General features: G+C 61.4%; 2 protein-coding genes across 4 annotated transcripts; one reads left to right on the top strand and one right to left on the bottom strand.

Annotated features, from left to right (window-relative positions):
* The first annotated feature begins 609 nt into the window (after positions 1-609).
* On the top strand, positions 610-11651 carry PLPPR3 (phospholipid phosphatase related 3). Of its 2 annotated transcripts, none has more exons than XM_030798115.1 (8): positions 610-1201; positions 1546-1646; positions 8335-8520; positions 8792-8897; positions 9002-9197; positions 9333-9390; positions 9476-9649; positions 10244-11651. In XM_030798115.1, the coding sequence occupies exons 2-8, from the start codon at positions 1572-1574 to the stop codon at positions 11567-11569; spliced, it is 2121 nt and encodes a 706-aa protein (XP_030653975.1). In that variant the 5' UTR covers positions 610-1201; positions 1546-1571; the 3' UTR covers positions 11570-11651. The 2 variants fall into 2 exon arrangements, with proteins under 2 accessions (XP_030653975.1, XP_030653974.1); XM_030798114.1 differs by having other exon boundaries at positions 611-1201; positions 8756-8897.
* A 171-nt stretch (positions 11652-11822) lies between these two features.
* On the bottom strand, positions 11823-26466 carry PTBP1 (polypyrimidine tract binding protein 1). 2 transcript variants are annotated; one of them, XM_030798116.1, is made up of 15 exons: positions 26336-26466; positions 24405-24435; positions 20176-20251; positions 19621-19793; positions 19391-19537; positions 19127-19297; positions 18879-18989; positions 18631-18805; positions 18249-18326; positions 17270-17418; positions 15905-15938; positions 15355-15447; positions 15050-15266; positions 13515-13592; positions 11823-13441 (listed from the first exon to the last, which is right to left on the bottom strand). In XM_030798116.1, the coding sequence occupies exons 1-15, from the start codon at positions 26341-26343 to the stop codon at positions 13309-13311; spliced, it is 1674 nt and encodes a 557-aa protein (XP_030653976.1). In that variant the 5' UTR covers positions 26344-26466; the 3' UTR covers positions 11823-13308. The 2 variants fall into 2 exon arrangements, with proteins under 2 accessions (XP_030653976.1, XP_030653977.1); XM_030798117.1 differs by lacking the exon at positions 18249-18326 and having other exon boundaries at positions 11825-13441.
* Positions 26467-27284: the final 818 nt, after the last annotated feature.

Raw genomic sequence — 27284 nt, forward strand, 5'->3', positions numbered from 1 at the left:
TTTTGAGAGAGTCTTGCTCTTGTTGCCCAGGCTAGAGTGCAGTGGCAGGATCTCAGCTCACCTGCAACCTCTGCCTCCCAGGTTCAAGCGATTCTCCTGCCTCAGCCTCCTGAGTATCTGGGATTACAGGCATGAGCCACCACGCCCAGCTATTTTTTGTATTTTTAGTAGAGACGGGGTTTCACCATGTTGGCCAGGCTGGTCTGGAACTCCTGACCTCGTGATCCGCCCGCCTCGGCCTCCCAAAGTGCTGGGATGACAGGCCTGAGCCGCCGCCCACGGCCCAAAAATCGATTTTTGTAAATCCTGACGTTTGGGGCCCCGGAGACCTCGGATTGCTACCCAGGGTGCCCAAGCCTCAGTTTCCCCATCCCTACAACGGGGATCAACCAGCGCCTACCCCGCAGGGCTACGCATATGGAGGAGGAAGTGCCCGCAGACAGCAGGCACTGCCCGAGTGGCGTCCCGAGGGCCCTGCCCGCACCCCCGCATCCCGCAGCCCCCAGCCCTGCACCCCGCAATCCCGCCGTGCGCCCCAAGCGGCTGCGGCCAGGCGGAGGGTGGACCCCGGGGCGGCGGAGGGGGCGAGGGTGAGTGCGGGGGGAAGGGAGGGAGGCACCGGGAGACCCCCCCAATCCCCCTCCCCCAGCTCTTTTGTCTCCGATGCTCCGGGCGCCCTGGGAGCCTCGCCATGGAAACGCGCACCAGCGAGCGGCGGGCTCCGCGGAGGGGCGGACGGAGGCGCGGGGCGGGGGCAGTCGGAGCCGCCGAGAGACCGTGAGAGACACAGAGACAGTCAGAGACCCCGAAACCCCAACCCCCGCCCCCGCCTCCGCCCCCGCCTCGATGGGGCCCCCCGGGCCGACCGCAGCCACCCGGGAGGGGAGGACGGGACCGTCACCGCCGCAGGCCCGAAGGGAGGAGGACGCGACCCCCGAGCCCCGCCGGCCGCTCGCGCAGACCTGAGGCCCCCGAGACCCCCGGCGGGGGGAGGCGGCGCCCGGGAGGCGGGGACGGTGCGCGGGGCCTGCGGAGGACGCGCCCGGACAAAGAGCCCCCGCCCCTGGCGCGGCGTCTGGGCGCGCGCGGGGGTCTCCGGGCCGGACCCTCCCCCTCCCTTCCCCCCTCCCCTTCCCCTTCCCGGCTCCCGGCCCCGCCCCACGGAGGAGACGCGCATTGTGCTGGGCGCCGGCCGCGCCAGGTGAGGGGCTGCGGGGCTGGGGGCGCGGACCCAGCCTCCTCCGCCGCCCGGACCCCCCGTTCTCCCGGATGCCCCCCACCACCACGCGGGGACTGGCTCCCTCCCGGAGACCCCCCGGCCAGGCCGGCCCCGCCCTCCTCGCCGATCCCGGCCCTGACCCCCCGATCCCGGGTGTGGGGGCGCCCGGAAGCCGCGTCCTGGGCCGGGGCGCGGGGAGGCCGCGCGGACGCCGCTCTCTCCAGCCTCAGTTTCCCCGGCCGCCCCTCCCCCGCCGGCGCCGGCCACTGTGTCCCCCCCGGGCTCCGCCTGCGCGCCCCCCTCCAGCGCCGCTTTCTCCCCTCCAGCCAGGGCCTGCGGCGCCCGCGGCAGCATGATCTCCAGCAAGGAGAGGAACAAGACCCCGAAGGACAGCATGACGCTTCTGCCCTGCTTCTACTTCGTGGAGGTGGGTGGGGGTCGCGCTGGGGCCCGGGGGACACGCCTCGGTTCCGCCCGCCCGCACAGAACCCCGCGCTGGGGGACCGGAGCCGGCGCAGCTGCCCCCGCAGTGGCCTCGGGGCGGGGCAGGACCGGGGTGCCCGGCGGATGGGGGGTGGGGCAGAGGACTTGGGCTCTGCGGGTCGAGTAGGAGCTCCAGAGGCACCGAGGGGGGTCCGGGCCGTGGGAACTGTGGGCAGGTGCTAGAAGGGGAGCCCTTCTGACCGAGGTGTGGTCAGAGCTCACCGGAGAGGCTGGGGGCCAGGGGGCCAGGGGGCCTAGAGGGGACGGGGCTGGGTGCAGGTGCCGCGTGGGCTCCGAAGCCCCAGGATCTGAGTTCATCTCTGCTAATGGTGAGGCTGGTGCCCTGCCCCTAACCTCTCTGGGCCTCCGCTTTTCCACCGATGGAGCTGATAGGAATTAATATTTACAGAATACGGAAAACTTAGGCACATAGTGAGGAGTTTATGACAATAAACGGAACCCCCTGCCCTGAGCGGTGGCTCACGCCTGTAATCCCAGCACTTTGGGAGGCCAAGGCGGGTGGATCACCTTAAGTCAGGAGTTCGAGACCAGCCTAGCCAACATGATGAAACCCGTCTCCATTAAAAATACAAAAATTAGGCTGGGCACTGTGGCTCACGCCTGTAATCCCAGCACTTTGGAAGGCCGAGGTGGGCAGATCACCTGAGGGCAGGAGTTCAAGACAAGCCTGGCCAACATGGTGAAACCCCGTCTCTACTAAAAATACAAAAAATTAGCCGGCTATGGTGGCTTATGCCTGTGAGCCCAGCTACTCGAGAGGCTGGGGCAGGAGAATCGCTTGAACCCAGGAGGTGGAGCTTGCAGTGAGCGGAGCTCATGCCACTGCACTCCAGCCTGGGCAACAGCACAAGGCCCTGTCTTAGAAAAAAAAAAAAGAAGACATTAAATGCAATAGATGGTGCCCCCTGCCCTGTGCGGTGGCTCACGTTTGTAGTCCCAGCACTTTGGGAGACCGAGGTGGGAGGATTGCTTGAGGCCAGGAGTTTGAGACCAGCCTAGGCAACACAGCAAGATCCCATCTCTACAAAAAAAAATCAAAATATTAGTTGGGCGTGTGGTGCGTGCCTTTATTTTCAGCTACTTAGGAGGCCGAGGTGGGAGGACTGCTTGAGCCCAGGAGGTTGAGGCTGTAGTGAGTTGTGATCGCATTACTGCGCTCCAGCCTGGATGACAGAGACCCTGTCTCTAAAACAAAAAAAGCTACCATTTTGGCACACACCTGGCTCAGGATGGTTGAGTAACTTAAGGCCGGGGTGGTGGCTCACGCCTGCGATCTCAACACAGGGGGAGGCCCAGGCAGATGGATTGCTTGAGCCCAAGAGTTCAAGACTAGCCTGGGCAACATGGCAAAAACCCGTCTCTACAAAATTTTAAAAACAGAAAAAATAGCTGGGCATGGTGGTGTGCAGCTGAGGTCTCAGTTACGTAGGAGCCTGAGATGGAGGATGACTCCAGCCTAGGTGGCAGAGGTTGCAGTGAGCCAAGATCACACCACTGCACTTCAGCCTGGATGACAGAGCCAGACCCCATCTCAAAAAATAAAATAACTTTAATCCATCCTTTCACGTCAGGCCAGGAAAACCGGCTGTAGTGATGGGCCTTCCAGAGCCTCGATGGAAGACGGGACCCGAGTCTCAAGGAAGCAGTGACCCATGCAGGTCACACGGCCGGCAGCTGGCCTGTAATCCGTTACCTCACACCCGGGCAAGTGGGTCCCTCCCAAACACAGTATCATTGAGTTGCCCACATCACTTCGTAGAAAATCTGTTTATTTTTCGAAATTGCATTTAAATTCCTGTTGCAGGACGGGCGTGGTGGCTCACGCCTATAATCTCAGCACTTTGGGAGGCCAAGGTGGGCGGATCACCTAAAGTCAGGAGTTTGAGACCAGCCTGGTCAATATGGTGAAACCCCATCTCTACTAAAAATACAAAAATTAGCTGGGTGTGGTGGTGGTAGTGGTGGGCGCCTGTAATCCCATCTACTTGGGAGGCTGAGGCAGGAGAATCGCTCGAACCCAGGAGGTGGAGGTTGCAGTGAGCTGAGATTGCGCCACTGCACTCCAGCCTGGGCAACAGAGCGAGACTCTGTCTCAAAAAAAAAAAAAAAAATAGGCTAGGCACAGTGGCTCACGCTTGTAATCCCAGCACTTTGGAAGGCCGAGGCGGGCGGATCACGAGGTCATGAGATCGAGACCATCCTGGCTAACACGGTGAAACCCCGTCTCTACTAAAAATACAAAAAAATTAGCCGGGCACGGTGGCGGGTGCCTGTAGTCCCAGCTACTCGGGAGGCTGAGGCAGGAGAATGGCGTGAACCCGGGAGGCGGAGCTTGCAGTGAGCCGAGATCGCGCCACTGCACTCCAGCCTGGGAGGCAGAGCAAGACTCCGTCTCAAAAAAAAAGTATATATTTAGTAGAGACAAGGTCTTACTATGTTGCTAGGCTAGTCTTCAACTCCAGGCCTCAAGTGATCTTCCTGCCTCGGCCTCCCAAAGCACTGGAATTACAGGTGTGAGCCACTGCACTCGGCCTTAATTATTATTATTATTTTATTTATTATTGTTATTTTTTGAGATGGAGTCTTGCTCTCTTGCCCAAGCTGGAGTGCGGTGGAACAATCTCAGCTCACTGCAACTTCTACCTCCCGGCATCAAGCGATTCTCCCACCTCAGCCTCCGGAGTAACTGGGATTACAGGCACGCACCACCATGCTGGGCTAATTTTTGTATTTTTAGTAGAGGTGTGATTTCCCCATGTTGGCCAGGCTAGTCTCAAACTCCTGACCTCAGATGATCTGCCCGCCTTGACCTCCCAAAGTGCTGGGATGACAGGCGTGAGGCACCACGCCAGGCCCACGGTTAGATGTTTTTAAGGCTGTGCCCAGGCCCCACCTCAAACCCTCCCCAGGCTTGATGCTGTCTGCCCGTCCCAGCAAAATCCTGCTGATAATGAGAGTGGAGAGAACTAGTGGATAGTTGCCAGGGGCCACCTCCCACGTTGACTCATCTCCACCTGAGCCCTTGGAGGCGGCTACTTTATCATTCCCATTTTGCAGCTGGTAAGACTGAGGCACAGGGGGTCTGCTGGCCACCCACAGGTTAAAGTGGGTGGTTTTCTTTTTCTTTTTTTTTTTTTTTGAGATGGATTCTCGCTCTGTCGCCCAGGCTGGAGTGCAGTGGTGCAATCTTGGCTTACTGCAAGGTCCGCCTCCCGGGTTCATGCCATTCTCCTGCCTCAGCCTCCCGAGTAGCTGGGACTACAGGTGCCCGCCACTACACCCAGCTGATTTATGTATTTTCAGTAGTGATGGGGTCTCACGGTGTTAGCCAGGATGGTCTCCATCTCCTGACCTTGTGATCCGCCCGCCTCGGCCTCCCAAAGTGCTGGGATTACAGGCGTGAGCCACCGCGCCTGGTCGTAAAGTGGGTGGTTTTTTGTTTTGTTTTGTTTTGTTTTTGAGACAGAGTCTCACTGTCGCCCAGGCTGGAGTGCAGTGGTGCGATCTCGGCTCACTGCAGGCTCCGCCCCCCGGGGTTCACGCCATTCTCTTGCCTCAGCCTCCCGAGTAGCTGGGACTACAGGTGCCCTCCATCTCGCCCAGCTAACTTTTTTTTGTATTTTTAGTAGAGACAGGGTTTCACCGTGTTAGCCAGGATGGCCTCGATCTCCTGACCTCGTGATCCTCCCGCCTCAGCCTCCCAAAGTGCTGGGATTACAGGCGTGAGCCACCGCGCCCTGCCAAGTGGGTGGTTTTCAAACCGGGTGTCAGGTGCAAACGCTGCTACCCACTTTCCACGTCTGCCCCGGGCCTCGTGCCTGCATGCAACAGGCGCTCAATGAATGCTCACTGGACATGAACTCAGCTCCCTCAATCCAATTCCACCGTGGGATGTTCAGTGATGGCTTTTCCCTTCCTGGAGCCCCCAGCCCTGACCTGTGCCCTCCCCAGGACTGGACTGAGGGCTGAACCCCTGCTAAGATGCCATAACAAGGCAAGAATTACGACTGGGGCCATGCCCGAGTGAGGTCACTCACGTCTGTAATCTCGGCACTTCAGGAGGCCGAGGCGGGTGGATTACTTGAGGTCAGAAGTTCGAGGCCAGCCTGGGGAACATGGTGAAACCCCGCCTCTACTAAAAATACAAAAAATTAGCCAGGCATGGTAGTGCACGCTAGTAATCCCAGCTACTTGGAAGGCTGAGGTGGGAGGTTCTCTTGAACCCGGAGGCAGAGTTTGCAGTGAGCCGAGATCATGCCACTGCACTCCAGGCTGCGTGACAGAGTGGGGGAAAAAAAAAAAGGATTGAGGCCATGGCTGGGTGCGTGGCTCACGCCTCTAATCCCAGCACTTTGGGAGGCCAAGGCAGGTGTGTATCACTTGAGCCCAGGAGTTCGAGACCAGCTTGGGCAACATGACAATACCCTGTCTCTACTAAAAATACAAGAACCCAGGAGGCAGAGGCTGCAGTGAGCTGAGATGGCACCACTGCACTGCAGCCTGGGCAACAGAGCGAGACTGTTGTGGATGGACAGATGGGTGGATGGATGAGTAGGTGGATAGATGGATAGGCTGGTAGACAGGTGGGTGGGTGGAAGATGGTGGGTGACAATGGATGGATGGGTAGGTGGATGGATGGAAAGTTGGGTGGGTGGATGGATGGGTACAGTTGGGTGCGTGGGTGGGTGATGGGTGGATGGATGGATGAATGGCTGGGTAGTGACGGAGGGATGGGTAGGTGGGTAGGTGGGCGGGTGGATGGATGGATGGATGGACAGTTGGATGGATGGATGGGTGCGTGGATAGATGGGTGGGTGGATGGATGGGTGGACGGATGGATGGATGGATGGATGGATGGATGGATGGATGGATGGGTAGGTGGATAGATGGGTGGGTATGGTTGGGTGCATGGGTGGGTGATGGGTGGATGCGATGGATGGATGAATGGATGGATGGATGGATGGATGGGTAGGTGGGTAGGTGGGCGGGTGGATGGATGGATGGATGGATGGATGGATGGATGGGTAGGTGGGTAGGTGGGCGGGTGGATGGATGGATGGATGGATGGATGGATGGATGGATGGGTAGGTGGGTAGGTGGGCGGGTGGATGGATGGATGGATGGATGGATGGATGGATGGATGGGTAGGTGGGTAGGTGGGCGGGTGGATGGATGGATGGATGGACAGTTGGATGGATGGATGGGTGGGTGGATAGATGGGTGGGTGGATGGATGGGTGGATGGATGGATGGATGGATGGATGGATGGATGGATGGGTAGGTGGATAGATGGGTGGGTGGATAGATGGGTGGTTGGATGGATGGGTGGATGGATGGATGGATGGATGGATGGATGAGTAGGTGGATAGATGGGTGGGTGGATAGATGGATGGAAAGTTGGGTGGGTGGATAGATGGATGGGTACGGTTGGGTGCGTGGGTGGGTGATGGGTGGATGGATGGATGGATGAATGGCTGGGTAATGATGGATGGATGGATGGATGGATGGATGGATGGATGGATGGGTAGGTGGATAGATGGGTGGGTATGGTTGGGTGCATGGGTGGGTGATGGGTGGATGTGATGGATGGATGAATGGCTGGGTAATGATGGATGGATGGATGGATGGGTAGGTGGGTGGATGGGTGGAAAGTTGGGTGGGTGGATAGATGGATGGGTACGGTTGGGTGCGTGGGTGGGTGATGGATGGATGGATGGATGGATGGACGGATGGATGGATGGATGGGTAGGTGGGTAGGTGGGCGGGTGGATGGATGGATGGATGGATGGATGGATGGACAGTTGGACGGATGGATGGGTAGGTGGATAGATGGGTGGGTGGATAGATGGATGGAAAGTTGGGTGGGTGGATAGATGGATGGGTACGGTTGGGTGCGTGGGTGGGTGATGGGTGGATGGATGGATGGATGAATGGCTGGGTAATGATGGATGGATGGATGGATGGATGGATGGATGGATGGATGGGTAGGTGGATAGATGGGTGGGTGGATGGATGGACAGTTGGGTGGGTGGATAGATGGATGGGTACCGTTGGGTGCATGGGTGGATGATGGATAGATGAATGAATGGCTGGGTGGGTGATGAATGGATGGATGGATGGATGGACAGTTGGATGGGTGGGTGGGTGGGTGGATGGATGGACAGTTGGGTGGGTGGATAGATGGATGGGTACTGTTGGGTGCATGGGTGGGTGATGGATAGATAGATGAATGAGTGGCTGGGTGATGAATGGATGGATGGGTACCATTGGGTGCATGGGTGGAGGATGGGTGGGTGGATGATGGGTGGATGAATGAATGGATGGATGGTTCCCAGTGGGTGGATGGGTGGGTGATGGGTCGGTGAGTGGGTGGATGTTGGGGGCATAGGTGTTTGGGTAGATGGAGGATGGGTGAGTGGGTGTGTGATACATAGATGGATGGAGCATCTGTGGATGGATGAATAACTCATGGAGGAAAGAGTGGCTGGGAGTGGGTTGGATCTGTGGATGGGTGAGTGAATCCATCTGTGGATGGCCCTGAGTTCACGGAGGGCTGGACAGATGCTTCTGCGAGGGAGAGCAGGGTGAACCTGGTGCACCTTGTCTCCACAGCTGCCTATAGTGGCTTCCTCCATCGTATCCCTGTACTTCCTGGAGCTGACCGACCTCTTCAAGCCGGCCAAGGTGGGCTTCCAGTGCTATGACCGCACTCTCTCCATGCCCTACGTGGAGACCAACGAGGAGCTCATCCCGCTACTGATGCTGCTCAGCTTGGCCTTCGCGGCCCCTGCCGCCTCGGTGAGCATCCACACTGGGGCCTGTGCCAGCCTGTGGGCACCGCGGCCACTGCCACCTCAGTGAGCACCCACCCCGGGGCCTGTGCCAGCCTGTGGGCACCGTGGCCCCTGCCACCTCGGTGAGCACCCACACCGGGGCCTGTGCCAGCCTGTGGGCACTGCAGATGGGAGCCCGCCTGAGCGCCCCCTCCCTGTGGGCACCGAGGCCTGAGCGCCCCCCCCCCCCTTGTTGGCAGATCATGGTGGCTGAGGGCGTGCTGTACTGTCTGCAGTCCCGGCTGTGGGGCCGTGCTGGGGGGCCCGCCGGGGCGGAGGGCAGCATCAACGCCGGCGGCTGCAACTTCAACTCCTTCCTGCGACGCACCGTGCGGTTTGTGGGTGAGTTGCGGGACGCGCCCCAACCCTGAGCTACGCCCACGTGCAGGGGGTAGGGCTGTCCCAGGGCCCCAGCTCCCCGCCTGGCCGAGCCTTCCGCCCCACAGGTGTCCACGTGTTCGGCCTGTGCGCCACAGCCCTGGTGACGGACGTGATCCAGCTAGCCACGGGTTACCACACCCCCTTCTTCCTCACCGTCTGCAAGCCCAACTATACTCTCCTCGGCACGTCCTGCGAGGTCAACCCCTACATCACGCAGGACATCTGCTCTGGCCAGGACACCCACGCCATCCTGTCTGCACGGTGAGCTGGAGCCCCAACTCCCCTGGCTGGGAGCCTCCTTCCCACCCAGTGAACATGGGGGAAACAGAGACACACAGAGGCCACTGGAGCTGGGGTCCCCAGGCGGGCGGGGCTCACGCTGGACGCCTCTTACAGGAAGACCTTCCCGTCCCAGCACGCCACGCTGTCAGCCTTCGCCGCCGTCTACGTGTCGGTGAGTCCAGCCCCTCACTGCCCTGCCCAGGGCCTCTTGCTGGCCCGCGGGGTGCCCTCCCTGACCCCGACCCCCATGCCCCCAGATGTACTTCAACTCGGTCATCTCAGACACCACCAAGCTGCTGAAGCCCATCCTGGTCTTCGCCTTTGCCATCGCTGCGGGCGTGTGTGGGCTCACGCAGATCACGCAGTACCGCAGCCACCCAGTGGACGTGTACGCCGGCTTCCTCATCGGGGCGGGCATCGCTGCCTACCTGGTGAGTGGCAGGTTCTGAGGGGGGTTGGCATGGTTCCCAGGGGGTCTGAGGGGGGAGGCAGGCCCAGGGGGTCTGAGTGGGGAGGCCGGTGGCCTGAGGGGGAGGCATAGGTGCCCAGGGGTTCTGAGGGGGGAGACATGGGTGCCCGGGGGGTTCTAGGGGGGAGGCACAGGTGCCCAGGGGTTCTAGTGGGGATGGGGAGGCCGAGGGGGTTCTGGGGGGCAGGTACGGGTGCCCGGTGGTTCTGGGGGGCAGGTATGGGTGTCCAGGGATTCTGAGGAGGGAGGCATGGGTGCACGGGGGTTCTGTGGGGGGGAAGCACGGGTGTCCAGGTGGTCTTAGGGGGTAGGCATGGGTGCCGAGGGGGTCTTAGGGGGAAGGCATGGGTGCTGAAGTGTCTCACCCTTGGAATGCTAGAGTCAGAATCCTGTGGGCTCAGACCTGCCCGATGTGCTGGGTCAGCAACCTTGAAGCAGGAACTGGTCCCACTGGACAAGAGCTTGCCACCCCCCCCACCCCACCCCCAGTCCAATGATGAGAGGGGAGGAGCCTTCTGAGCCCCAGGCCTCACCCCCAGACCCCTCTCCCCGCCAGGCCTGGCACGCGGTGGGCAACTTCCAGGCCCCACCTGCAGAGAAGCCCGCGGCCCCGGCCCCTGCCAAGGACGCGCTGCGGGCCCTGACGCAGCGGGGCCACGACTCGGTTTATCAGCAGAATAAGTCCGTGAGCACCGACGAGCTGGGGCCCCCAGGGCGGCTGGAGGGCGCGCCCCGGCCCGTGGCCCGCGAGAAGACCTCGCTGGGCAGCCTGAAGCGCGCCAGCGTGGACGTGGACCTGCTGGCCCCGCGCAGCCCCATGGCCAAGGAGAACATGGTGACCTTCAGCCACACGCTGCCCAGGGCCAGTGCGCCCTCGCTGGACGACCCCGCGCGCCGCCACATGACCATCCACGTGCCGCTGGACGCCTCGCGCTCCAAGCAGCTCATCAGCGAGTGGAAGCAGAAGAGCCTGGAGGGCCGCGGCCTGGGGCTGCCCGACGACGCCAGCCCCGGGCACCTGCGCGCGCCCGCGGAGCCCATGGCGGAGGAGGAGGAAGAGGAGGAGGAGGAGGAGGAAGAGGAGGAGGAGGAAGAGGAGGAGGACGAGGGCCCGGCCCCGCCCTCGCTCTACCCCACCGTGCAGGCGCGGCCGGGGCTGGGGCCTCGGGTCATCCTCCCACCGCGCGCGGGGCCGCCGCCGCTGGTGCACATCCCGGAGGAGGGCGCGCAGGCGGGGGCCGGCCTGTCCCCCAAAAGCGGCGCTGGGGTGCGCGCCAAGTGGCTCATGATGGCCGAGAAGAGCGGGGCGGCCGTGGCCAATCCTCCGCGGCTGCTGCAGGTCATCGCCATGTCCAAGGCTCCGGGCGCGCCGTGCCCCAAGGCGGCCGAGACGGCGTCGTCGTCCAGCGCCAGCTCCGACTCCTCGCAGTACCGGTCGCCGTCGGACCGCGACTCCGCCAGCATCGTGACCATCGACGCGCACGCACCGCACCACCCCGTGGTGCACCTGTCGGCCGGCGGCACTCCCTGGGAGTGGAAGGCGGCCGGCGGCGGGGCCAAGGCGGAGGCCGACGGCGGCTACGAGCTGGGCGACCTGGCGCGCGGCTTCCGCGGCGGGGCCAAGCCCCCAGGCGTGTCCCCCGGTTCGTCGGTCAGCGACGTGGACCAGGAGGAGCCGCGGTTCGGGGCCGTGGCCACCGTCAACCTGGCCACGGGCGAGGGGCTGCCCCCGCTGGGCGCGACCGATGGGGCGCTGGGCCCGGGCAGCCGGGAGTCTACGCTGCGGCGCCACGCGGGCGGCCTGGGGCTGGCGGAGCGCGAGGCGGAGGCGGAGGCCGAGGGCTACTTCCGCAAGATGCAGGCGCGCCGCTTCCCCGACTAGCGCGGCGGGGCCGAGGGCGGGTGGGGGGCGGGCCGAGGGCGCGGGCGGCAGCGTGGATGCTCAATAAAGCGGCAGAAACCGAGTTCCGGCTCTTGGTCATTCGCTCTGGCCCGCACGCCCCACGCAGGGACCCTCCCTCTCAGGGCCAGGCCCACCCCGCCCGCGGCCCCACCTGGCGCTTCGGCGGACACCCGGGCGGGAGCCGGGGCCGCCCAAGACACAAAGAGGAAACCAGCAACGAAGGCGGAACGGAGCGAGGATACAGAAGATTTATTCGAAGTCCAGGTACAGACTGGCCAACCTGCCTCTACAGCGTCCACAGCGAACACAGAGCTAGACAAGGGAGGAGGTTCTCAAAAGGTTTTAATCGGTTCTCTCCGCGTCACAAGCCATCGGGTAAGGCAACGGAATGTGCGTGGGGTCCCTGTGGCTCCGCGGTCCCAATACTGAGCCTGGAATTGCTGTTAGCAAAATATACATTTGTGTCACCATAAAAAACCGCGCCGCTGCCCCTCGCGTCTCACAACAGGTATAAAAAATTATAAATATTTACACCCTTGTTACTCTCTCCTTTACGGAAAGGGGATCCTAGGAGCGCCCCCGGGACAGGACGCGGGGGCGGGAGAAAGAGCACAGTGAAGACAGGAGGAGCGGCCCGCCTTCGGGGTCCCAGCATCAGAGGCAGGCAAAACACAGAAATGAGACTTTGGTCCAAAATTTGAAGGAAAAAAAACCCTGAAGAAGTTTGAGAGCAAGTTTTCTAGGCGATTGCAGGTGAAAGCGTGGTGTAAGGCAACCGGAGGCGATGCCAGAGGCGGCGACACGCCCGCCCCCTCCCTGAAGCTCGGGGCTCTAAGATCGGACCGGGGCTCCCTGTGCCTGACCCGCTGGGCGGCCCCGCCTGCTCTCTGGAAACTGGGTCCTGCCTGTGACTTAATTGCAAGGAATAAAATAAAAGTAACAGCATACAAGGTAATACCACAAGGAAGTTTAGATTACTCATACCATTGTATCATCTTGCTATAAAAAGTTACTTAAAACTATTTCTTTTGCATATAAATGAAAAAAAGATTAGAATATTTGGTCAACTGGAAATATTGCTAGGCACAGACGTCTGCAACTGCAAAGTATATAATACAGAGATTATGACGACCAGCTCCGCAGCTGGAGCAGGGGGAGCCCGCCTGGGGGCAGAAAGGAAGGCCCTGGGGGCGGGGTGGAAAGAGAATCACGTGACTTGATTAGAGGGCTGGGGTTGGGGTGTCGCAGCCACTGCCGCCACGCCCCAGCTACATGATCCCGCAGGAGCCGGCCAGGCCCCCTGCCTTTCTCTGGTGTGACCTCCACCCCTTGGGTCCCCAGGACACCCCGGGTGGGTGTGTGGCTGCAGGAAGGCAGGTTTTTTAAGGCACAAGGAAGCCAAGTCGTGGTCAGGGCGCCCACCTGCAGGCCCCACGCCCGACAGGCCCCCACCAAGGCATGGCCCCGAGGGTCTGGCCCCGGGTGTGGAGGGCCGGGAACTCCCGCTGCCAGTCACCAAGAGCCTGAGCTGTCCCCGTCACCGCAGGGTTAGCAAGGTGAACTAGATTTAATTTTTTTAAAAACAGGTAAACTGATTTCTCTTTAAAAAAATAAAATCTCTGGTCTGTTAAGGTCACTTCAGCTGCTTTTTAAAGTGGCTTTTTTCTGGAATGATGGAAGTTGTCGCCAGGGGGCCCGGCCGTGGGGGGCCTGTGCCCCTAGATGGTGGACTTGGAGAAGGAGACCCGCAGGTGGTGGTTCTCCCCGAGGTCGTGGTTGTGCAGGTCAATGAGGGCCTGGACTGCCTCCTCCACGGAGCCCATCTGGATCAGCGCCATCTTGCGGTCCTTCCTGCAAGACATGGGGTCAGGGCCGGCCACAGGGCAGCCCGGGGAGAGCCAGGCACAGCTCGCCTCATACTCACTGGAAGAACTTGAATCCTTTGACGACGCCCCCATTGCTGGAAAACAGGACCTTGAGATCCTCCTCGGAGACTGAGGGCCTGTGGGAGGAGAAAGGCGTGAGCCTGGGGCTGCGTGGGGGGACGCCCAGTCAGGTCTGCGAGGCTTTCCCCAGACTATAGTTTTCAAAGTGGCCAGGGAAGCGTAGGGCCTTTTGGGAGCCCAGAAATGGGGTACCAAATCATGTCCACAATGGTCTGAAGCAGCTTCTAACGAAACCAGGCATCTACAGGTTTGCAGAAACAGAATACCATGCTCCTCCACTGTTTTTTTTCAGACAGAGTCTCACTCTGTCGCCCAGGCCGGAGCACAGTGGTGCGATCTCAGCTCACCACAACCTCCGCCTCCAGGTTCAAGTGATTCTCCTGCCTCAGCCTCCCAAGTAGCTGGGATTACAGGCGCACACCATGCCAGGCTGATTTTATTTTTAGTAAAGACGGGGTTTCACCAGGATGGCCAGGTTGGTCTCGAACTCCTGACCTCAGATGATCTGCCTGCCTCGGCCTCCTAAAGTGCTGGGATGACAGGCGTGAGCCACTCTGCCAGGCCCCTTGTTGATTTTCTGATAACATTTCACAAGTAACGTGTTAAATATCAAAGGGCTTACTAGAGGTTGACATGCTTGGGGCCAGATGTACCTGCATTTCCAAATACTTGCATTATATATTTTTTACAGACAGGGTCTCACTCTGTCACCCAGCCTGGACTGTGTCAGTACAGTCACAGCTCACTGCAGCCTCAACCTGCTGAGCTCGAAGTGAACCTCCCACCTCAGCGTCCCAATCTGAAGGAGCAGGACCTGAGGTGCACACCACCACTCCTGGCCAATTTTAACCACTTTTTCTTGTAGAGACAGAGGTCTCACTTTATTGCGCAGGCTGGTCTTAACTCTTGGGTTCAAGCGATTCCCTGCCTGGCCCCCCAATAGTACTGGGATTCTAAAGGTGTGCATGAGGCCGGGTGTGGTGGCTCCCGCCTGTCATCCCAGCACTTTGGGAGGCCAAGGCGGGTTGATCACGAAGTCAGGAGATCGAGACCAGCCTGGCCAATATGGTGAAACCGTCTCTACTAAAAATACAAAAATTAGCTGGGCGTGGTAGTGGGTGCCTATAGTCCCAGCTACTTGGGAAGCTGAGGTGGGACAATCGCTTGAACCCAAGAGGCGGAGGTTGCAGTGAACCAAGATCGTTCCACTGTCTAGCCTGGGTGACAGAGCAAGACCTCGTCTCAAAAAATAAAAATAAATAAATAAATGTGCACATTATACATTCTCACAGAGGAGCATCCCCTAAGCCAAAAACTCCAAAGTGTCCAATGATCCCCTCCCTTGAGCAGCCCTCGGCTCAAGCTTCAGGCCTTGCAGTACTTCAGGTCTGGGATAAGAGGTGCCCGACCTGCACTCTGGAAACGCCACAAGTCCACACACCGACGCAGCAGGACAGCCAAGCAGAGCCCTTGCCCGCCCCCAGCCCCGTGAGCCCCTCGGCCCAGCACTCACGGGATGTTGGAGAGGTGCAGCGTGGCAGAGGGCGGGAATATGTTCTGGAAGTTTTTGGAGCCCGGCTTCTTGAAGCGGTGCAGGGGTGAGTTGCCATAGTCCTTGGTCAGGCCCTGGTCCTCCTGGCCCTCGCGGGGCAGCTGCACGTTCTGATGCTTCGAGAGCGTGATGCGGATGGGCTTCCCGTGCAGCTTGTGCCCGTTCAGGTGGCTCATGGCTGGGGGAGCAGCACCCGCGTGACCAGGTGCCCGAAAGGGAACGCAGCCCCTGCCCCCGCCACCCCTGGGGCCGCCCCAGCCTCTTACCCAGCTGGGCCTGGTTGCCGTCCGCCATCTGCACCAGGGCATTCTCCTTCTTATTGAACAGGATCTTCACGCGCTGCACATCGCCGTAGACGCCTTCAAAAGCCCAGGGACGGGGCCTGAGTCGCCTGCTGCCTGCCCCGCCCATCTCCCCGTCAGCCCCGGCCCCGCGCACCCCCACAAGGCCCGGCTCAGCCCGGCCGGGTTTGCTTTATTGGCCACCGCGGAGCTGCGTCTTGCAGCCACAGGGCGCGCTAACAGGAGCAGCTCCGTTCAGCAAAGTCATAGCATCCAGGACAGGTAAGCTGCCAGCGGGTGGCCATGGTAGCATATGCCACCGACAGGTCTAACTCTGAAAAGCATGCAGGGCGATAAACCATGCGTACGTATCTACGGGACCAAATAAAATTCGCAAACCGAAAGCAAACCATAAAACGAGGCGGATGCCACGGAGCATCAGAGTGCCAAACCGCAAACTCATAATACGTCTCAGGGCATCAAAATCATCTCAATTAATGAAAACAAGGTAATAAAAGTGTGAACGATAACATACCGAAAAGAATAAAGAGGCTTTGGGGTGTGACTCTCTTTAGAGACAGCAGAGCAAGGCAGCGGAGGGACAGGGGAGAGGGAGAGGTCAAGGGGGGCGAGTTGCCAATCGTCCACACGAGGAAGACAGTCCCCGCAGGCGTGCAGTGGTTGATGGATGATGAAGTTGTCAGGATGTTAATATTCAAGGGCAGGTTGGTTTCCGGAGAGCAGGGTTTGAGGGGGAATTTTTGTTTTTTATTTGTTTATGTTTTTGTTTTGTTTCAAGCAACAACAGGAAGCAGAAGTACCGTGCAGTCAGTTGGCAAAGAAATTCCGGATCAGGGCAAGAAAAAAAATTGGGAAAGGGGAAGGGGAGAAAAGAAAAAAAGTAGCAAAAAAACACAGGTCAGTAAATACATAAGAAAATCAGGCAGTGTTCTATCAGTCACACTCCACACACATTCCAGTTACAGGTTTACCTCGAGGGGCACACGGTAAGAAAAGCACCTTCACTCACATGCCGGAAGAGACAGCGCTGCTGGAGGGGCTCCCAGAAGCCGATCCCAACCACGCCCCCCAGGAGTGCAGATGCGGCTCCGCTCCCGGCCACCTCAGCCAAGCCCTGCAGCAGCGCTGTCTCCCGCGGCTGTGGTACTACAAGTCAGTCTCTAAGGACGATTACACAGGCGTGAAGGGAGATTGAGTCTGTTAGTGCACGGCCTCGCTATGGGTCCCCTAGCTCAGGAGCTGGAGGGACAGCACCAGGCTCATGGTAAGAGGCAGAGGCAGGGGGTGCGTCCTGTGCCCCCAGGAGGGAGGGCCAGGCTGGGCACCACCTAGAGGAAGTCACAGGAGTTGCCGGGAAACAGAACAGCCTGAAATGCTGATTCCAGGGGATCCCATCCATCAAGAGTTACGTATTCTGAGCCTCTTGTTTCACCCAAGCTCTCCCCGAGGGGAATCTAACCATTCTGAGAAATAACAGATCCACCAGTTAAGTGACAGGCTCTCCTGACACAGGGGCCGCCCACACCCTGCCGCGCTAACCCTGTGTTTCCCACTGACCAGCAGGGCGGCCTGCTGGGGCTCTGAACTGCACGCCCTGCTCAGCTCCAAGTAACTTTTAGATTGCCTTTGGGTAACAAAAAAACAATTCATTCTGCATATCATGGAAGTGAAAACGCAAACCAAGATGTGAATTCAGGAAAACAGGAAAACTCAAGCCATCTTGGGAAAGGAGGGTCTCAGCGCTGCAGCAGAGGGGCTGCTGGGGCAGAGGCGCAAACACAGCGAGGGGCGGCGCTGCTCCGGGACCCAAGACCGAGCACAACATCCCCTGCTCGCTCTTCCGGGAAGAACGGCGCGGAGGAAAAGCCCACGCACGTACCTCTGGGTTGAGGTTGCTGACCAGCAGTACAGAATTTCCTGCCCCCGCCAGGCCCGGGATGGCGATCCGGCCTGCCGCTGCAGCTGCTGCCGCCGCCGAGGGGATGGCCAAGGGGGCCAGGGCTCCGTGGACGTTGGGAACGGAAAGGCCTGTAAAGGTAGAAGGTGAGATGAGCAGCGGCGCCCCCGCTCCACCGCAGAGTGGGAGAGGCCGACGCTCCCCGTCCTCATGCACCGAGGAGCCGAGCCGCACGGGGCCCTGGCTCTGGCCCTACCCCGGGTGCCTGTGGGGTCGCCCGACCCCCGCACAGCCACCCGCTGGCTCCTGCACCAGCGCCCGCCTCTCCTCACAGCACGGGCCGTGCCGGGCCTGGACTCATCTGCATGCGCCCACAGCACAGAAAAGCTCCGGCTCCGCCAGCACAGACACGGGGCCCTCGGCAAGCAGGGCCTGTCCCGGGACCACCGCGCATGCGTGCCCATGCCTCCATGCAGACAAGGCGGCCGCGGGGCGGCACGCGCTGCTCCGTCCACGGCCAGCACTCGGGCGGCCGGGTCCCGGTCCCAGAAGGGAAGCAGGAGGACGGCCACGCACACACGTCCCGCCGCCGGTCATGCTCCTCAGCCTCGGGCCACGCGCTTACCAGGCCACTCAAATTCAACTACTAGGGACACATCCCTCCAACCACTGGCGGTCCTCGCGCTCGCCCGGAGGTGCTTGAAGGGAACCAGACCACAAAGACTGTGCGGTTAGTGGCTTCTGGCTGGCGCCGTCCACACGTGGGGCCTCCACAGCCCTGTCCTACCACTGCCCTGGCCAAGCCTGCTCTGTGGACGTGGCGTCCCCTCTCCCGGGAAGGGCCCCTGACCTGGCACTCGAGTGCCCAGTCCGCCCAGGCTGCCGCCGTGGATGCGGAGCTGCCTGGGAAGGTGGTGTGGGCATGCAGTCGCTGGGGAACCAAGACCAAGCATTTGAATACCTGCAGCTTGAGGAATGGCAAAGGTGGGAGGGAAACCAGCTCCTGCATACGGAGAGGCTGAGATTATACCAGGTGCACCTAGAAATAAATGAGACACTAATCATCGCACCCACAACCTCCACCGCGAGCGGGCGCTGTGCTGCGGGATGGGCCCCAACCCGGCTGGCGGGCAGCCCCGGCAGAGCCTTCGCGGGCAGATCCGCTGCTCTAGGGGGGGCCATGGTCCCGACGTGGGGGGCACTGGACTGTGCTGTGCTGGCCGTGCAGAGAGCAGCAGGCGCATCACCCTGGTGCAGGGCCGGGCCCGTGCCGCTGGGGCTCCGGACTGAGCGGCTCTAACAGACCACTCTGCACACTGGCGCCGCGTCGGGCAGCCTCTTACCGAAGGCCGCAGCCATGGTCTGGTCCAGCGAGGGCTGGCTGTCCCCGGAGGGCAGGTCTGGGCGCGTGTAGTCGCGGCTCTTGTCATTGTTGTACTTGACGTTGAGGCTGGTGAGCTTGGAAAAGTCGATGCGCAGCGTGCAGCAGGCATTGTAGATGTTCTGCCCGTCCAGCGACTGAGGGGAGAGGGAACATGAGACGTGGCCGGGCCAGGGCCAGGGCGGGCGCCGTCCTGGGAGCCCCACTCACCAGCTTGGCGTGCTGGGCGCTCACGGGGTCCGCATACTGCAGCAGGGCCTGGAACTGGTTGTTCTTGGTGAAGGTGATGATCTTCAACACTGTGCCAAACTTGGAGAAAATCTGCAGGTCCCAGGCCACAGCGTGAGCTCCTGCTCGGCGCCCACCATCCCTGCCGGGCCCCTCCCGTGTGCCTGTGCCCACAGCAATAGCAGCCTGACCGAGCCCGAGCTGCCCCAGCAGTGATGGGACCACCTCACCTGGTGCAGCACATCCAGGGTCACAGGGTAGAAGAGGTTCTCCACAATGATCCTCAGCACAGGGCTCTGCCCAGCCATCGCCATTCCTGCGTCCACAGCCGCCGCCGAGGCAGCCAAGGCCAGGTTTCCCGACTGGACCGAGTTCACAGCCTGCAGGGCCGCCTGGGCCCGCTGTGGGAGGCATGGCCGTGAGTCGCTGGCCCCTGCAGCTGGGCCCACCCCCGAGGTCCCCGGGCTGCTGGGGTCCACCGCAGGGCCACGCACCGCCTGGTTTGGAGAGCTGTCGGTCTTCAGCTCCTTGTGGTTGGAGAACTGGATGTAGATGGGCTGGCCGCGCAGCACAGGTGTCACCGAGGTGTAGTAGTTCACCATGGTGTTGGCAGCCTCCTCCGTGTTCATCTCGATGAAGGCCTGTGGGGGAGGCAGTGAGCGCTGGGCCCTCCTCGTCCCTGCCTGCGCGGTACGAGTGCCCGGGAGAAACGTGGCTCAGGTACCTGGTTTTTCCCCTTTAGCATCAGGAGGTTGGTGACCTTCCCAAAGGGCAGCCCCAGCGAGATGACTTCCCCTTCTGTGACGTCGATGGGGAGCTTCCGGATGTGGATCACCCTAGAGGGGACGCCGGCGCTTCTGCTGTCACCTTTGAACTTCTTGCTGTCATTTCCGTTTGCTGAAAAGGGGGTGCCATGAGATGCAGGCACCAACTCGCAGAAGCCCACAGAGGAAAGTCCCTGCTATCCCCCTAGAGCCCTGCCTGCTAGAGACCAACCCTGAGCCCCAGGAGGGTGCATGTGAACCAGCAGTGCGCGAGGCCAAGACCTGCACGGTCAGGACCCCTGCTCCTGACAACCCGCCCACAGGTCCACGTGGAGCCTGGACCATCCATCCAGCCCCTCCCTGGAAATTCTCTGTAGCGAGAACTTGCACCTGGACCTGCAGCGTGGACCATGGGCCTCTGCACTTTGAGACGGAAGAGTCTCAGAACAAGAACGTAAGGTTGTTCCAGGGAAAAACACCCACGGGCCTTGCCCTGGGCCGAGTCTGGGCCTTACCTGCAGAGGCCGAGTTGCTGCTCATGATAAACGGTCCGTTAGTGACACAAGTAGAGAAAAGCTCGTCAGATCCCCGCTGCAAGAGAAGAGACGGCGCGGAGCTGCACTTCCCGCCAGGCCAGAGTCTCCCTTCCCCATCAACCAGCCCTGCTCCCGTCTGGGCTGCCTGGGGTCCCAGACCCCCAACCCACACCCACACTTCCACGGCACGGCAGCCCGAGCACAGACCCAGGCCCGTCTCCAGAAATACCCCCAGCCCACCGACACGTACAGCACCCCACAGCTCCACAACTGAGACACTGCTCCTTGTTCCAAATTCTGGAAGCCCTGGGTACTCAGCCAGTGTGGGGCTGGGAAGCTCTCAGCTACGGAGGGCACCGCGTACACTATCTCCACGGCCAACTCTGCTGTGGATGTGGCCTCACTGTGCTGCCGGCCGCCCTGGGCACAGGCCTCGGGCCTCAGCCACCAGCCAGCAGGGCAGGGGACCCACTCCATGGAGCCAGCCTCCCCAACAGCGCACGGCAGGGCCCAGGCAGCTGTCCTCACTTCTGGTGGCCTCGCAGGAGAACCAAATTATAGCGCCGTCTCCCTCACTCTCGCAGGAGCCCCTCCTCTCCTGTTTTCCAGCCCAGTAAGGAAACCCGACCTCCGTCTCTGCACACGCAAGACTGAGGACTAGAGACACGGCCTCCCCGCAGTTATCCAGTGTTATCGCGGCCGGGACTGGGGCCAGGGGGAGCTTCACTGCGGCTCCATCACTTCTGACCTGTCCGTTTTCTCTCCAGAAACAATCTATTCACTCGTTATTTCTATGTAACTGGATCAACTTCTAAGAATTGCACTGGACTGATCCTAGGCTCAGGATGGCAACTTCGCCCCCCTGCTGCAAGGACTGAAGACACACGTTTATTCAGAGTGAAATTGGAGGAGACGTTGGTTACGGCCCTTAGTTACACGGAAAACAAAGCTCGGGTCTGAGGACCTTGGAGCAAAGCCGGCCTCTGCAGGCACTGAGGGCAGCACCCAGGCCCCCCAGGACAGGGCCATCCCAGGGAACAAAGGAGCCTCCATCTCCTGTATCAGGAGTGAGGCCAAGAGCCTGCCCCCACCTGCTGAGGGGCCCAGGGCCATTGCATCAAAGGAACCAGTGGATGTCACGCCCTGTCCCCCCTCAGACAACCCCCAGCTCCACACACCCCCATGCCTGGTCAAGGAGCTGCCCCCACGCTGACCTCCCTGAGCCTGCTCCATGCGCCCCCACGCCTGGTCAAAGAGCCCCCACCAACGCTGGCCTCCCCAAGCCTGCGCTTGGATGGTCTTCTCTTAAGGCCTCCCCTCCATCCACGTTCAGCTCCACTCCTGCCCTGGAGGCCCTGGCTCAAGAGCTTCCTGGAAAGAAGGCTGCCCGAGCCTCCAAAGCCCCACAGCTGCCTCCTCCCGACGCGGGCGGCAAAAGCCTCCGGAGACTCCAGCACCTGCTCAAGGAGGACGGGGAACAGGGAACGGGCCCTGCCAATGAGACCTCTAACTGCAGCCCTGAGCCCCCCCGCCAATACCGCAAGCACCCAGGGCATCACCAAAGAAGCAATCAAGCAGCCACAAGGGCTGGAACCAGGAATCACTCAGGCTCCACAGGCCCGGCGCCCACCCAAATGGCACCTGTCAGTCCCCAAGAATTTAGGGTCAAAGAATGAACAGTGTCCAGTGTCAGGGCGGCCCTGAAGTTCCGGCCGGACACGAATGAAGCCAAACGCTGAAAACAGACCCTCGAGTCCTCTCCTCGCTTTCAGAGTCTGGGGCCCCCTGTGAGCACAAGGCGGGGCTGTGCAGGCCCAGAGGAAGGGGGTCAGAGCCAGCCGCCTCAGGTGGAAACCACACGATGGGAAAATACAGGCGTGCCAGGACGAGAGGACAGGAGGACAGGAGGCCGGGTGCACCTGAGACGCAGGGCCTCCAGCCTCCGCCCTCCATCCACCGCCCCCCACAGGAAGTCACTTCCTGTCTCCTCTCCCCTCCAGCTCAGAGGCTGGGGGAGCCCAGGAGCCGACCCAGACTAGAACACCAGGGCTGGTCCTCCCCCAAGCTGGACAGCGGCCAGGCGCCCATGCGGCTCCCATGTGCTGGCTGCACAAACCTTAAAAAGGGCATCTTGGACCCTGTCTTTGACTGGAGTGGTGGGTGGGGCAGCTTCCTCTGAGCGGTCTTCTTGGCCACCTGCCTGAACCCCTAATCTCATTCCCATGGGCAAGTGGCCTGGCATGCCCACAACTGTCTGTGGCAGCAAACTCCACGCCTGCCCAGACGGCACAGGCCGGCTTGGCTCAGCTCAGCGGTGCCCCAGCAGAACAGAAGGGACACCTGGAGGCTCCGAGGCTCCACAGGGCAGCAACCAGGAGACACGAGCTGGGCCTAGCACCTCCACTGCCTTCACAGCAGCTGCCAGGTACCCCAGGAGGGTCCCTTCAGGGCACCTGTCCTGAAGCACAGATTGACAGAAAACGCCCCAGGACTTCCCAGTCTGCAGTTGGGGCCCTGCAGCACGGGTCCTAGGTGTCTTTAACCCCACACTGAACAAGAGCTTGCTCTGTCCTGGGCTAAAGGACAGCGTGGCCAGGTGTGGGCCCAGGTCAGCTGAGGGCTCCCTGGTGGTGGGGGGGAGGGGGGGTGATCATCTGGGTCAGGGTGCTGCCCCACCCTCCTACCAGGGCCTGCACCAGCAGGAGCCCTAACCCTGCCCTGTGGCAAAATCTTTCCCGCAGGCTTCATGTCCTGGCTGGGCTTCAACGTCCCAGCCAAGGAGCCCCCTAGGAACTGCAGAGGGCTCCCGGACCACCCCATGGAAGCTGAGGGCCACTCCAGCTGGAAAGCAGGCCCACAGAAGCAGGGATGAGAGAACTGTCTGCAAGCCAGACACATCTAGGGATTGTTGCAAATGCTTCAGATGAAAGTACCTCTCCCTCCTCCCACACTGAACAAACAGGTTTTATCTCCAGGGAAGATCGGGGCAGGCAGCGTGTAAAGACAGCAGTCCACTTGGGAAAAACCGAAACCTGGCTCAGGCACCACCGCTGACTGACCAGAAACCAGCTGGCTGCTGGCTCAGGACGCCACCACCATGGGCTCACCCTGCAGGAGGCTCTTGGGGGACAAGCCCTGAAGTCGGGAGCCCCCTCAACCGACAATAACCAGCAGAATCATTAACCAACTACCCCAGCTAAGTGACGACTACAGCTCCCGCGAGAATCGCTGGCCTCCCCAGGACCTTATTCTTCTTCAGGTTTTGACCCCCTTTCCTTACACGCTTAGTCCTGGCCTCACCCTCCACGGGGCTGCAAGATTCACACACACCGGAGATGTGGCACATTCATTTTTCTCTTGCCCCAAACAACACCTTTGACAGTCTGCTGTTGTTCTGACCAGATACCATCAAAAGATACTTAATGTCAACCGGGTCTGGCGGCTCACAACTGTAATCCCAGCACTTTGGGAGGCCAAGTGGGGGTGCATCACCTGAGTTCCAGACCAGCCTGGCCAACAATGTTGAAACCCTATCTTTACTAAAAAAAAAAAAAAATACAAAAATTAGCTGGGCATGGCGGTGGGCACCTGTAATCCCAGCTACTCAGGAGGTTGAGGCAGGAGAATCGCTTGAACCCGAGAGGTGGAGGTTGCAGTGAGCCAAGATCGCACCACTGCACTCTGGCCTGGTGACAAAGCAAGACTCCATCTCAAAAAAAAACAAAAACAAAAAAAAACAAACCTTAACGTCAAAATGAACCAGTAAATGCCCATCCCAGCCAAACAGGCTGGAGTCTGCCCAGGTCCCTCCACAGCCAGGTGGCTCTTTTCCTATCAAAACCAGGAGTCTGCCTGGCAGCCACAACATGAGGTATCCCACTTAACAGCACCATTCCAGCCTCCAGAGGCAGAAGTTCCAAAGGCAGGCCTGGGGCACGCAGAGCCCTCGCTGCTGAGAGCAAGAACTGAAGAGCAGCTCAGATTCCAGACCTGAGGGGCGGCCAGCAAACCGAAGCCCCCAAAACTCACGGGCACCGGAGCCCGGGGCTCAAACCCTACCACCCAACTCCAGATTCCAGACCAAGGGTAGCGTGCCGCTCAGGAATGGAAAGGCGCTCTCCAGCCAACGCAGCAGCGCTGGGGGTGGCCCCCCGGGTCGGCACAAGGTCAGAGGAGCGTCACGGAGAAGCAAAGTGAGAAATGCCTACCTTTGTACCAACGGCTATATCTGGGACAATGCTGTGGAGAGAGAGAAAGGAGACAACGTTAGCCTGGTGGCCACTCAGCGGCAGGAGCCCCCGGCTGTCCCGGGGCCAGGAGAGCCTGTAGGTCCCTGCAGCCGCCACCTCTCCAGGGCTCCCTCTGGCTGCACGAGGCCCCGATAGAGAAAGCTCAGAAGGGCAGGGAAGTGAGCCGTCCACTTGACTGCAACTTGAAAAGGGGCCACCATTGTCCTTTGGCGCCCCTCCCTCCCAGCAGGACCGCAGGCCCCACCTCTGGACCAAGCCCCACACGTCCCAAAACAAAGACACCCCCTCGGAAGCCCCGAGGGATGCTAGATGCCGCTGAGAGGGTTCAAGGGCTGCTGTGTGCTTTCCAGAAAGTTGGAAACGCCTCGGAGAGACTGAAACTGGCAAATTCACAGGCCTGGGCCAGAGCTTCCGCCCGGGTGGGGGTGGCCCCCAAGAGGGTGCCTCTCAGCAGAGTGGAGCCCGATCCACCGAGGAGGGCGGGTGGCGGCCGTGGAAACCGTCAATAAAAATTAACAGACGGACCAGAACACAGCCTCAGTTACTGATCAACCCGAGCCCCGCCCGACCCGACTTTCCCTCCTCAGGACATCCCGGGGGAAAAGAGGAAGAAAGCCGGACTGCCCGAGGCCCTCTCTTCAGCCCTGGCTAGCTCCTGACCCAACAGTGAGCTCCCCACGGCTTCTACGGGGCCACTGCAACTCCCGGCGAGGCCCTAAGTGACTCGGAGCGTCCGTCGGAAGGGCAGCCTCCGGGCCTCCTGCCTCACTCCGGGAGGCGAGTGCGCGGCCCCCGAGCCCACGGTGCCGGATCCGAGAGCGGGGAGCCCTCGTCTCGCCGTCTGCAGGACCCACCTGCCCGGACGCATGCTAAGGGGTCCAGACCCACTCTAGGGCTGCGCCTCTTCCTCTGACACCACGGACTGCACGGACCACGTCCTAACAGACTTTTAAAACTGACTGAGCCCAAGAAAAACTCAGGAAAACGGAAAGAATGCGAAACATCTCCAGCCTCTCCCGCTTCCTATTCCCAGGGAGGGCATCGCGCAGGAAGCGCTCGGCGGGACACGGCCTTTCTGGAGGGGACTCCCACCTCTCCCAAGGGAAGCCCGCCCAGCAAGGCTGCCCCAGCCCGAGAGCCGGGAAGGGGGGCCCCTCCCCATGACGGCGCCCGCGGGGGTCCCTGGAGAGACCCCTCCGACCGCGGGGCGGAGGACAGACCCTCGGGGTGGCCGCCTGTCTCCCGAGATCACCGAAACCCCTTGGCCGCGGCCCGGGGCGCACGGGGGGTAGGAGCAAGGCGGGGAGCGCAGAGACTCGGGCGCGCGGCGAAGCCCCGGCGCCAGCTTTCCCTCCCGGCGGCCGCCCCAGCCCCGCCTGCACTTCCGGGGCTGCGCCGGGGGCAGAGTCCGGGCGGCGGGAAAGGCGCGCGCCCCCGACGGCGGCCGCGCACGCGCGCTGGGGCCAACGGGGACGCGCGACGGGCTACGCAGGCGCACGAGGGACGCGGACGGGAGGCGGGAAGGGCCATCCGGGCGCGCGAGGGCCGGACGGGAAGCGGGAAGGGCCGCGCGCCGCCGAGGCGGGGCAAAGGCGAAGTGCGGAGCCGCTCGCGGAGGGGGAGGGGCGCAGGAGGCCGCGTGCGATCGGGACGGGGCGCGCGGGGGCCGGAAGCGGGCCGGACGGATGGGGACGCGGCCAGATCCCCGGGAAGCCCCTGGCCCGCCCCGCGCCCGGGCCCGCGCCCGCCACGCGGAGAGGAAGGGGAGAGCCCGCCGCCCCCTCCCGCCCGGGAGGCGGCGAGATCGGCCCCGGGGAGGCCGGCGCGGCGGCGGGGGCAGGGCTGCGGCGTGGGGAGGGCGGCAGGGCGCGGGGTGAGGTGCGACTCACCCGTCCATGGCACACAGAGCAGACCCGCGGGGGACGGAGTGGAGGCGCCGGAATAGCAGGAACCGACCCAACGGCTCCGAGTTATAGACTCACAAAATGGCGGAGACGCCCGCACACGTCCCCCGCGCGCGTTGCCCATTGGCTCCCGCTGCAGCCCGGGGGCGGGGAGAGCCCCGCGGGCCCCCACCAGCACCTCCCACTGGCCAGAAGGCCACCAGGGGGCGGGACCCAGAGAAATCGCAGGCGCCTATTGGGGGAGGAGGTCATTCCTCAAGGGCGAAGGCGGAAACGGCCTGTGGAGTCGGGGGAGGGGGAGAAAATGGGAGCACGTGACGGCGTCTGAGCCAGTCAGCTGGCGCGTGGCTTTGCGGGAGACGCCATCTTGAGAGTGGGTACGTGGCGAGTCAGGCGGCGGGAAGTGTGCTTGGCCCAGGCTGCCGCCATCTTGCAAGTGGGCAGGACCGGCCCGCCTGGGCCGTGAGGGCAAAGGGAGTCGCGTCACCATCTTGGAGTCGGGCAGGAAACCTTCAGGGCTCCATGTTGCTTGTGGGCACATGGCCAAAAAGTCCGATTCAAACTGAGCGCTCACATCTGGGTGATCGCGCGGGGAGGGAAAGGCCGCGTCGCGTCCCGGACACGCCAGGGCTGTTTCCACAGTGGCCACAGCTACTGCGAGCGCGCCATGATCCAGGGTCACCCCCGACCGTCCTTTGTTCGCCCCGGAACAGCGAATCCCGACTGCGGATAGGGAAACTGAGGTCCGGGCCCCGCACAGTCCGCGGCCGGCTGCCTACAGCTGGGAAAACTGAGGCCTGGACCTTGTACAGTCCGCGGCCGCCCGCCTACAGCTGGGGAAACTGAGGCCTGGACTTTGCACAGTCCGCAGCCAACGGCCTAAAGCTGGGGAAACTGAGGTCCGGGCCACACACAGTCCACAGCCGCCCCACCT

Source organism: Nomascus leucogenys, chromosome 18 (genome assembly GCF_006542625.1).
Source record: "Nomascus leucogenys isolate Asia chromosome 18, Asia_NLE_v1, whole genome shotgun sequence".
Taxonomy (NCBI): Eukaryota; Metazoa; Chordata; class Mammalia; order Primates; family Hylobatidae; genus Nomascus; species Nomascus leucogenys.

What these genes read in the sequence shown, in the direction of transcription:
- PLPPR3 (XM_030798114.1), top strand. Translation starts at nt 1,572, where the DNA reads ATGATCTCCAGCAAGGAGAGGAACAAGACCCCGAAGGACAGCATGACG. An exon ending in CCTGCTTCTACTTCGTGGAG is followed by an intron (nt 1,647 to 8,334) that starts GTGGGTGGGGGT and finishes TTGTCTCCACAG; the next exon opens with CTGCCTATAGTGGCTTCCTC. An exon ending in TCGCGGCCCCTGCCGCCTCG is followed by an intron (nt 8,521 to 8,755) that starts GTGAGCATCCAC and finishes CCTTGTTGGCAG; the next exon opens with ATCATGGTGGCTGAGGGCGT.
- PTBP1 (XM_030798116.1), bottom strand. An exon ending in CAGCAACTCGGCCTCTGCAG is followed by an intron (nt 19,794 to 20,175) that starts GTAAGGCCCAGA and finishes CCCCCTTTTCAG; the next exon opens with CAAACGGAAATGACAGCAAG. An exon ending in ACAGCTCTCCAAACCAGGCG is followed by an intron (nt 19,298 to 19,390) that starts GTGCGTGGCCCT and finishes TGCCTCCCACAG; the next exon opens with CGGGCCCAGGCGGCCCTGCA.